Source organism: Bubalus kerabau, chromosome 14, assembly GCF_029407905.1.
Source record: "Bubalus kerabau isolate K-KA32 ecotype Philippines breed swamp buffalo chromosome 14, PCC_UOA_SB_1v2, whole genome shotgun sequence".
Taxonomy (NCBI): Eukaryota; Metazoa; Chordata; class Mammalia; order Artiodactyla; family Bovidae; genus Bubalus; species Bubalus kerabau.
Genome location: NC_073637.1, coordinates 33,483,997 through 33,495,000, shown reverse-complemented (window position 1 = coordinate 33,495,000; position 11,004 = coordinate 33,483,997). Strand labels below are relative to the sequence as shown.

The 11,004-nt window shown below is 35.1% G+C and overlaps 1 protein-coding gene across 4 annotated transcripts in view; it reads left to right on the top strand.

The window, feature by feature from the left end:
- The window catches only part of ARFGEF1 (ADP ribosylation factor guanine nucleotide exchange factor 1), a 162,239-nt gene that overhangs the window by 100,589 nt on the left and 50,646 nt on the right, over nt 1-11,004 (top strand). For all 4 annotated transcript variants that reach the window (XM_055546164.1, XM_055546163.1, XM_055546165.1 and 1 more), the window contains 5 exons: nt 76-251; nt 1,165-1,298; nt 4,462-4,696; nt 10,482-10,581; nt 10,687-10,826. In XM_055546164.1, coding sequence (XP_055402139.1) covers nt 76-251; nt 1,165-1,298; nt 4,462-4,696; nt 10,482-10,581; nt 10,687-10,826 — 785 coding nt within the window. The remainder of the gene's footprint in view (nt 1-75; nt 252-1,164; nt 1,299-4,461; nt 4,697-10,481; nt 10,582-10,686; nt 10,827-11,004) is intronic.

Sequence of the window (11,004 nt, the reverse complement as noted above, 5' to 3'; positions counted from 1 at the left end):
CATTTTAAATAGTCTATGCTTTTTCAGCACACTTCAGTTAGAAATGTTTGCATGTTTTTATTCTTGCCATTTCAGATATGGGAGAAAGGACTACCATAAATGTAAGTGCAGATGGCAACAATGGAACCATAGAGGATGGTAGCGACAGTGAAAATATTCAAGCAAACGGAATTCCAGGAACACCAATTTCTGTTGCTTATACACCGTCCTTACCTGATGACAGATTGTCTGTCTCTTCCAATGATACTCAGGTAGAAATAAAGGAAAAAGTCCTCTTCATCTTAAACACTGATAGGCTACCAGCACCTTGTGGTGAATATATCCAGTTGATAGTGCTGGCTGATTTCAGTTTGAGGAAATAAAAACTTTTTTTTAATTGATATAAATCTGAGCAGTTTATTCCTTTAAAATATTGATAGCTAAATTTCCAACTTGGAATGTGTCTTATAGGTGTTCACATCTCCCTCCCATTGAAATTACATTAAAAAAAAAATTCTTACCACATATTCATAGGATAATTCTAGTATACTAGGAGAAGAAAGAACTTTTAGCTAGAGAACATTGTCTTTGTTTAGGGCTGCAATGAAATGTGTACTGTAGTAGTGATAGGCCTTCCTCATCCTTCCTCCCCTATATTTGGTATATTTTTTCCTTACCTTTTTAGATAAGGGAATCCTGCTCTGAATCATTGCCCCATACATAGGGGTAAGTCTTCTTGGCCTTGCTGGCCTTCATCAGTTAACAACTTTTAAACATTGCCTGAATGGTCTCGACTGTCTTACATCTTATCTGCACAGAGTAGACAAAATATAAAATAGGACAAAAAGATAAAATACCCAAGGACTGGTAGTAGAAAGCATAGCTTAGGCCATGGATGAGGTATCTTATCAAGGCACGATGTGCTATTAATAGTTTATGTTAGTAGTAGTATAAACCAAGTAAACGTTAAGAGTTTGGTAGCTGGGGGAATGTTTTAAAAGAGATATTTATTGTTGGGGATGGGAGTGGCATGTCACCGTAAAGAAAAGCCATGTGGCCCATTCCTCATCTGATTTTCCTTCCAATAGAACTCCACACCCTACTGATTGAGTAAAGTATATTGAAGACTGATATTATTTTATACTGGCAAATGCCTTTATTTACATGGTGTGTTCACTCATTTAGGAATCTGGAAATTCTTCAGGACCTTCACCTGGTGCTAAGTTTTCCCACATTTTACAAAAGGATGCCTTTCTAGTATTCAGGTCATTGTGTAAACTGTCAATGAAACCACTATCGGATGGACCACCGGATCCAAAGTAAGTCCTCAGCTGTTCTGCCTGACTGATGCAGGTTTTGAAGCTTGAATCTTCTTGTGTCTTTGGGGTTTCTTTTTTCCTCTTTGTCTTTTAGGACCTTCAAAATTATTTTTTAGGGTTATTTTACTTTAAAAAAAAAAAAGGAATTAAAAAACAGTGAGTGTCAAAATTTAGCTAGAGTAGATGTCTTGCACTATTTCTGAAAGCACACGAACAGCATTATAGAATTGTGTCTGGTTCATTGTAGGTGCTCAGCAGGGACTGAATGACTGAGTGAATTATTTTTTCAGTATAGTACGTAACACTGGAAGTAATGTAGCCCTTTACATGTATCCTTATGCTAGGCATCTGAAAGCTACCAGTTGAAAGGTAATAAAACCTAACAGAAATAAATCTTAAAAGTCAGAATGTAAGATAATAACATACACATTAAGGTCTGAAAAAATGCCATAAGATAACTTCCTCCTGTGGGGAGCAGGAAATACTTTAAGATAGGAATCACTTGTCTGATTCTCTTCGTCTATATTAGTTTAAACAGTAGAGAAGTGCCATTTTTCTAAGTCATAAATTGGCAAATGTCTTTCCATTTAGATGATTCCAATGCAACTGATTCCTGCTGAAGATTGAGTTTGGGAATTTCTAGAGAGCTCTGCTCCTCTGATGTTGCAACATGATGTGTCATATACATCAGTTTTAGGAGAACTTTCTGGAATAAGAGCTTGGAGAAGGCCTGAGTGATTTTTAGAAAGGAATATTGAAATGGGAAATTCATTTTAAAAACTCTGTTTCAGTTTCTAGATGTCAACTGGGAAGAAGACTGGAGACAGTTATAATAAAAACTTTATAAGTATTGGGAAACCACATTTGTTACACTTTCTACAGTTTTGTTTTCTTTTGTCACAGATTACTGATTCAGTGAGAAACATCTTTTAGGCCCAGAAACCTGAAACTCTCAAATCTTTTTAGGCCCAAATCCTGAGAGGCAGAAGTACAGTTTATTGATTGTTACATACTTTGAAAATACAGATACTGCATAAAAAGAATTAAGGTTGTTCAGATTACAATATAAAAGTTGATTATAACCATATATTTAAAATTTTTAGTATGAGGGGAGGCGGAAACTGACAGGTTTGACAGCTCATTCTGGATTGATGAAACCTTCTATAAAGAGAAGATAAGAATTTGGTCTTAGTGTTGAAGGCCATTTTTGCCATTATTTAAAAATAGTATTGACCTTAAAAGCCTTATACATTTGTTTTTCCTAAATCAAACCTTTAATATTACAAAGGATAATTATGAGGATTGATATACATTATCCTCCTACATGGTGGGTTTAAATCAAATACTAGGAAATTTTGTTGGACCATAAAAAAAACCTTCTTGACCACCAGAGTCATTAAATACTGGAACTGAATTTTGAGAGAGATCAGATTTTCCACCCCTAAAACTGTTCTTTTTCCAGAATATATGATTTTGTATCTTGAATGGTATTTTTCCAAAATTAATGATCTCTTATATATAGTTACATAATTTTCTTTTTTGTGTTTGCTTCTCTTTATATTTTGTGGCCTTTCTAAGATGATGATCCAGGAATTGTTCTTTAAGCTGGAATCATATTAATAATTTGAAACTACCCCATGAAAAACTGCAAACCTGTAATTTCAAGCTTCTTTTGCCTGTCAAAAGTATACTTGTGTTATAAGACAGTGATTTGCTCATTTCTTCATTGATATATATCTTATACTTAGTAGATACTTAATGTTTAGATAAGAACATGAATAAATCCATTGATTATTTTGATCCATGCTAACAAGGCATTCTGTTAGATGCTGGGAATACAACTGGTGAAACATTAAAACTGTGTTAGAGAATGGTAAGCTACAGGATTTAGTTACCGTTGGAATTGAGCAAAAAGGGTGTTAAATGTGAGCTAGACTAGGAAGTAGCAGTAGTGGATAAGCCTGGGAAAGCTCAGCATCAAGGAGGAATACCTGGTCCACTCTGTATTTTCCTATAGCTATTCAGTCTTAGCTCTCACTGTTTCTAACTTGATTTATCTACTTTTTGGCAGGGTGGTTGGTTTTGGTTTTGGTAATACTATATCTGCTGTACATACAGATTCTTAGATTCAGAGGCATAGGCCATCTTGGAAACATGACTGTGTATTAATGAGCTGTGATATTATTGTTTCCAGTTTCATTTCAAAGATGGCAGTATTTTTTGTGATTCCTATTTGCATAAAATTAAATATTCCCTGTTAGTTTTAGGTCCTTGAGTCACTTGACACTTTAACCATAAAATTTTTAAGGTAGAAATCAAGAGCAGTTAAGCTTACTATATGGTAGAAATGTGACTGAGTACAATTTGGAATAAATAAACATAAGAACCATCTGCTAAGCATTTAAATGTGTCCTGTATTTGCAAAGTTGCCAAGGATATATCACTCAATTTCCTTGGTCTATTGGACTTAAAAAACCTGTTTCAATGGGAGAAAAATTGTATTTGTGAAATCCTGATAATTAAAATTTTAGATATTGATCAGAAAAATAAAATTTTAAATTAAAGCTTAAATGTATTTTTCAGCTTTTCATTATAAAAATATTTATTAATAGAGTGAATGGGTAAGCTCCTAAGAGGTACAAGTATTCTAAAAGCCTCAATTTTTCTTTTTTAAGTTTAAATGGTTACTGAAAAAGTAAGCTTTAAATAAATGCTTTGTTAATGCCCTAATAGTGTTTATTACTGTTTAGGATTTTTGAGTAACATAACTTGGAAAAAAAGTACTTTGGAACCTATTTATACTAAATTTGGCCCTTCATCTGAGAAGTTCACAATGATTTCTAAAGAGTGAAATATATTTGTGAAAGAAAGGAACAAGGCATAAATCTTTTCTTGTTCAAAGGAACAGTAAGCTGATGTTAGATATGTGTGAATGATAAAAGTTCTTGAAGTTATGTGGTAGAAGAGAACACCAGCGGAACTACCTATTACTAGCGGCTAAACTTATTTGTGTACTTTTCTTTTTTTATGCTGTAGAGTTTTCTCTTTCTTTCCATGTAAAGGTTTATGAAATTATGTGGTATAGGAAATATCTTCGGAACAACCCATTGTCACCATGATGCCAAACTTGTCCACATACTGTGCCTTCTTTTTTGTATTTTAGGTCTCATGAGTTACGATCCAAGATTCTTTCACTGCAGTTACTTCTATCCATTCTGCAGAATGCAGGACCTATTTTCAGGACAAATGAGATGTTTATTAATGCTATAAAGCAGTATCTGTGTGTTGCGCTCTCAAAAAATGGAGTTTCATCTGTCCCAGAGGTTTTTGAGCTGTCTCTTTCCATATTTCTTACTTTGTTATCAAACTTCAAGACACATCTGAAGATGCAGATTGAGGTATGTTCTGCATTTAGGTATTGTTGGATATTTCATTTGTTTCATGTTAAATCATATTTTAACACACTGGAAAGTTTAGAACATGAAATAATACTTGTGTATTGTTGTGTTAACATTTGCCTACAAAGTGCTAAGCACTCAGTAAGCACTAAGAATGCCAAATCAAATTAAGACGTAGCTCCTGCCTTCACAGAATTTATAGTAGTTCCATGAATGATTTTAATTGTCTTGAATTAATTTGGTCCTCACAATTAACTTTCCTATTGTATGTATGGTACGTAATAGTGAATTTGGTTATCTTGAAAGGGAGCTCTAAATAAATACTTTGTCTATGTGGTTTTAAGCTATTTAAGTTTTTAGTACTTTAAAGAGGTGATCACGAAGAATTATATTTTAGGGGTTATATTTAGGAGATTTGAAATTTTAACTTTTGTATTTTTTCCCCAATGTACTTATTATATTCCTCAAGTTTTCTCTCAACATCTTTGGAACTAGAATAACAGTTACATCATTCTAAAATATTTCCAGAGACTTAGCAAAATGAAACTAGGGAATGTTTCTAACCATGACATGTATTATGCAAGTGTACCAATTCATGATCTTTTTTTCACACCTTCAAATAATTCAGTATATAAAAACAGTACTTTATGTTTTACCTATTTAATGGGTTTCTTTTCACAATTTGTCCTTTGTGGAAATATTGTTTTGGTTGGACATGATATAATTTAGAAACACTTCTGCTAGTCAACTTTAACCTTCATGTTTTGTTTGATATGGTATGCAGGTCACATTTTAATTTTTAATCCTGACTCAAAACTAATGATTCATTAGCTCACAGGAAGGATAAATTATTATTTTGCCAGAGTTTTGATATCTCCTTTATTGTAAATGTTCTGTAGTATCAAAATTCATGTAGAACATTATTATGGGAATGAGACAGAATAAGGCTTTGGTATTTAAAGTAAAAATTCTTTAATTTGGGTCCTATTTTTGGACAGGAAAAAGTTTCAGGTGCATTTTTGTTGTAAAGTTTTTGAAGTTTGCCATATATATGTTAAAATAATACAAGGCAAAACTAGAAAGTTACTATTTTTAGATAGTTTTTTCTCATTATCTTCAGGAACTACAGATAAGAGACTTTAAAAACTTATGGAACTTTTGCTTCTGTAGCAAACCAAAAGTATTTCATTTGATGATGAGGCATTTAAATTGACATTAGAAAATTTTGGAAGACTTTTGTGCATTCAGTTATTACTACTCTGAGACGAGTACTTTAAGTACTATTTAAATGACTCTGTGAAGTATAAATTCTTATGGAACCAGATACCATAAAGCTCATATAAGTTGTGATTACTGTTTCTGTAAAATAAATTTGATATAAAAAATTTTGTGTAGACATGAATTTAAAGGGAAATACTTACAGAAATTTCCTGTCTGTTCATAGATGGTAGATTCTCATTAAAACTATTGTAGTAATAGTCTGTTGTTGTTTTTTTTAAGCGATCAGGTTTATTTCACTCTCGATTGTCCCCTGTGGGGAGAATATGAAGATAAAACAAGATAAATATAGATATGCTTTTGAGAGTACCGAACATACTCAAATACAGGATGAACTGTGTTCCATTTGGAGAAAAGCCAACATAAGAAAACCTAAATTTGCAAAACAGAATTGAGATGGTTGTTACATGAAGATTTATTTTATGAGAATATTCACTTCAGAATTTTTATAATATGATTTTTCCTTGGGTAGTAACTTACATATCTATTTTAGAAAATACAGTTTATACACACTTTTTCAAGACAATATCTATTATGTGAAGACAAAGTACTTCTGTTATTTTACATGTATTTCATGATAGGTGCTCTGTAAATCTTTAGAATTTTTTTTTAGAGCCCCTGTTGATCGGCATGGTGTCTTAAATTACTCTGATAGTCTTTTGCTTATTAGTGCAATTCAATAACCCATAGATAGTAGCTAAAGACTTTTTCCCCCTGTTTTCTCCAAATTTGTGTTTTTTATTTATCCCATAAATGAGATATATTCACACTGATTCACAGCATCATTAAGCTTCTCATCTTTCCATGGTGTACTTACTCCAGACGAAATATCCAACAGTTCCATTTATTAAACAATTAGGTCCAAACAACTAAACAGTTATTTTTATGAACAATGAAGTCTGCATTAAATTGAAGAAAGTAGGGAAAACCACTAGCCCATTCAAGTATGACCTAAATCAAATCCCTTAGGATTATACAGTGGAAGTGACAAATAGATTCAAGTGATTAGATCTGATAGACTGCCTGAAGAACTATGGACTGAGGTTCGTGACATTGTACAGGAGGCAGTGATCAAAACCATCCCCAAGAAAAAGAAATGCAAAAAGGGAAGATGATTGTCTGAGGAGGCCTTATAAATAGCTGTGAAAAGAAGAGAAGAGAAAGGCAAAGGAGAAAAGGAAAGATAAACCCATTTGAATGCAGAGTTCCAAAGAATAGCAAGGAGAGATAAGAAAGCCTTCCTTAGTGGTCAGTGTAAAGAAATAGAGGAAAACAACAGAATGGGAAAGACTAGAGATCTCTTCAAGAAAATTAGAGCAAGGGAATATTTCATGCAAAGATGGGCTCTATAAAGGACAGAAATGGTATGGACCTAACAGAAGCAGAAGATATTAAGAAGAGCTGGCAAGAATACACAGGAGAACTATACAAAAAAGATCTTCACAACCAAGATAATCACGATGGTGTGATCACCAACCTAGAGCCAGACATCCTGGAATGCGAAGTCAAATGGGCCTTAGGAAGCATCACTACAAACAAAGCTAGTGGAGGTGATGGAATTCCAGTTGAGCTATTTCAAATCCTGAAAGATGATGCTGTGAAAGTGCTGCACTCAATATGCCAGCAAATTTGGAAAACTCAGCTGTGGCCACAGGACTGGAAAAGGTCAGTTTTCATTCCAGTCCCAAAGAAAGGCAATGCCAAAGAATGCTCAAACTACTGCACAGTAGCACTCATCTCCCACGCTAGTAAAGGAGTGCTCAAAATTCTCCAAGCCAGGCTTCAGCAATACGTGAACTGTGAACTTGCAGATGTTCAAGCTGGATTTAGAAAAGGCAGAGGAACCAGAGATCAAATTGCCAGCATCTGTTGGATCATCAAAAAAGCAAAAGAGTTCAAGAAAAACATCTGCTTTATTGACTATGCCAAAGCCTTTGACTGTGTGGATCACAATCAACTGTGGAAAATTCTGAAAGAGATGGGAATACCACACTACCTGACCTTCCTCCTGAGAAATCTGTATGCAGGTCAGGAAGCAACAGTTAGAACTGGAATGGAACACAGACTGGTTCCAAATAGGAAAAAGGAGTGTGTCAAGGCTATATATTGTCACCCTGTTTATTTAACGTATATGCAGAGTACATCATGAGAAACGCTGGGCTGGATGAAGCACAAGCTGGAATCAAGATTGCCATGAGAACTATCAGTAACCTCAGATATGCAGATGACACCATCCTTATGGCAGAAAGGAAAGAAGAACTAAAGAGCCTCTTGATGAAAGGGAAGTACTTTCGTTTGAAAGAGGAGAGTGAAAAAGTTGGCTTAAAACTCAGCATTCAGAAAACTAAGATCATGGCATCTGGTCCCACCACTTCATGGCAAATAGATGGGGAAACAGTGGAAACAGTGTCAGACTTTATTTTGGGGGGCTCCAAAATCACTGCAGATGATGACTGCAGCCATAAAATTAAAGGACGCTTGTTCCTTGGAAGAAAAGCTGTGACCAACCTAGACAGCATATTAAAAAGCAGAGAACACGTGTACACCTGTGGCAGATTCATGTTGATGTATGGCAAAACCAATACAATATTGTAAAGTAAAAAAATAAAAATACTTCTGTTTAAAAATAAAAAGCAGAGACATTACTTTGCCAATAGAGGTCTTTCTAGTCAAAGCTATGGTTTTTCCAGTAGTCATGTATGGATGTGAGAGTTGGACCATAAAGAAAGCTGAGCACCAAAGAATTGATGATTTTGAACTGTGGCATTGGAGAAGACTCTTGAGAGTCCTTTGTACAGCAAGAAGATCCAACCAGTCCATCCTAAAGGAGATCAGTCCTGGGTATTCATTGGAAGGACTGATGTTGAAGCTGAAACTCTGATACTTTGGCCACCTGATTCGAAGAGCTGACTCATTTGAAAAGACCTTGATGCTGGGAGGGATTGTGGGCAGGAGGAGAAGGGGATGACAGAGGATGAGATGGTTGGGTGGCATCACCGACTCAATGGACATGAGTTTGAGTCGGCTCCGGGAGTTGGTGATGGACAGGGAGGCCTGGCATGCTGCATTCCATGGGGTCACAAAGAGTCAGAAACGACTGAGCCGCTGAAGAACTGAAGTCTGCATTTGGGGGCAGGGTTGGAAGCACACATAAATTGAAAGAAAAAAAGTTTTATGTCATTGTTAAATAGAAGTTACTGACTACTGGAATGTATGAGCCTGTTGGATACTACACAACTTCTCAGACCTTGAAATCAAACTGGACACTGCCACCCTCATTTCTTCCTTTAATTTTCATGGACTACCTCCTACTTTTCATAGCAACCACTAAACCCCAGGTTTTTTGAAAATGATGATGTCATTGAAAGGAATGTAGTGTGATCTAATTGATGATGAATCTGTGAACAGTCTTTTGAGGTATCCACAGATACTCAGAGGGACTGTTGTATTTCCCTCTGAATTTTCCCTCGGAAATTGTCATGGCATCCCTCTTGAGTTTGCTGCAGCATTCTGGGGTGCCTTGGTGCAGTATTTGGGAACTGTGGCTGCAAATATGCATTGAATGCCTACTGTATTTGCCATGCAGTGTGGACACAATGCTTAGCAAGAATGACCTTGTGTCTACCCTCTAAGAGCTTACAGTCTTACAGGAAATACTGACATTGGGCAAGTCATAGAAATATATTAAATTTTGTGAAAGAAAAGCTCATTACAAGGGTACATAACCCATTTGGGGAGGCGAAGATGTTAGTAGTCCTAAATTATAAATATGAATTTTTGGATTCATAATAGCATGTGCCATAAAAGTTATTATATTGTTCTAGGTTTTCTTTATCACTCATCCCCTCTTAAGTTACAGTTACTTTTCCAAAATAAATATGAGTCTGAAAATTCTTAGCTCTTAAATTGAAATTAATTAGGTTAACTAAACCCTTTGTACTGGACATTATTTGATGTAAAGAATAGTTAGAAATAGTTTTATTGTTTTCAGACATAGATTTCTACTTGTGTGAATAATTATAAAAATATAACAATATATGAGAATTAGATCCTTTTTAATTGTGTAGATTATAACATTAGTTACTTTAAAATCTAGGAACCCTCAGGCTTGCCCAGTACTATAATGTCTGAAAAAATGTAACTGATGAATAGAATATAGTTTATGGTCTACGGGGGATTAAAAAATGAAATAGGAGTTTTATTAGTTTTGTAAATATATTTAAGAAATAATCTCCCAGAACTCCAGATTTTTGCAGATTTCATTTGTAGTGACTATGTGATAACAAAATACGGTGATGTGAAGTACAGTTCTTTTATTGCAAAGGCCAGTGGAAGTGACCAACTCATGTTATTGAAGTCCTGACATTTCAGAAACAGAACTCTAAAGGAGTTGAACCTCAGGACCCTGGGTCCTGATCTTTGCTTTACAACTAAGGGACATTTACAAAGCGATCACATATATGAATTATAAACAATATTTTAAGTAGAGGTTTTTCCCTAATCACAGGTGTTCTTTAAAGAAATTTTCCTATATATTTTGGAGACCTCTACCAGCTCATTTGACCACAAATGGATGGTTATTCAGACATTAACAAGGATTTGTGCAGGTATTTGAAATTACCCTTCTTTATTATCTCTTTCTTACTGTGAGATGTTTAAAAGGCCATATTCTAGATGCCTTTTGTTAAAATTAACATATTGCTCTGTTACAGATGCTCAGAGTGTAGTGGATATATATGTAAACTATGATTGTGACTTAAATGCAGCAAACATATTTGAACGACTAGTAAATGATCTGTCAAAAATTGCCCAAGGACGAGGCAGTCAAGAACTTGGTATGAGTAATGTTCAGGTAAGAACTTGAAAAACATTTTTGCCGGGAGCCGGCGAGAGACATTCCACTCGTGACAAAGGTCATGAGGAAGGAGGCTCGGCATACGCAAAGGCGGGATCGAGCCTCGGGAGTGCCCCCCGGATATTCTCGAGCATCTACCCCCAAAAAACCAGAGTCTGCCTACTTTATTGCTTTG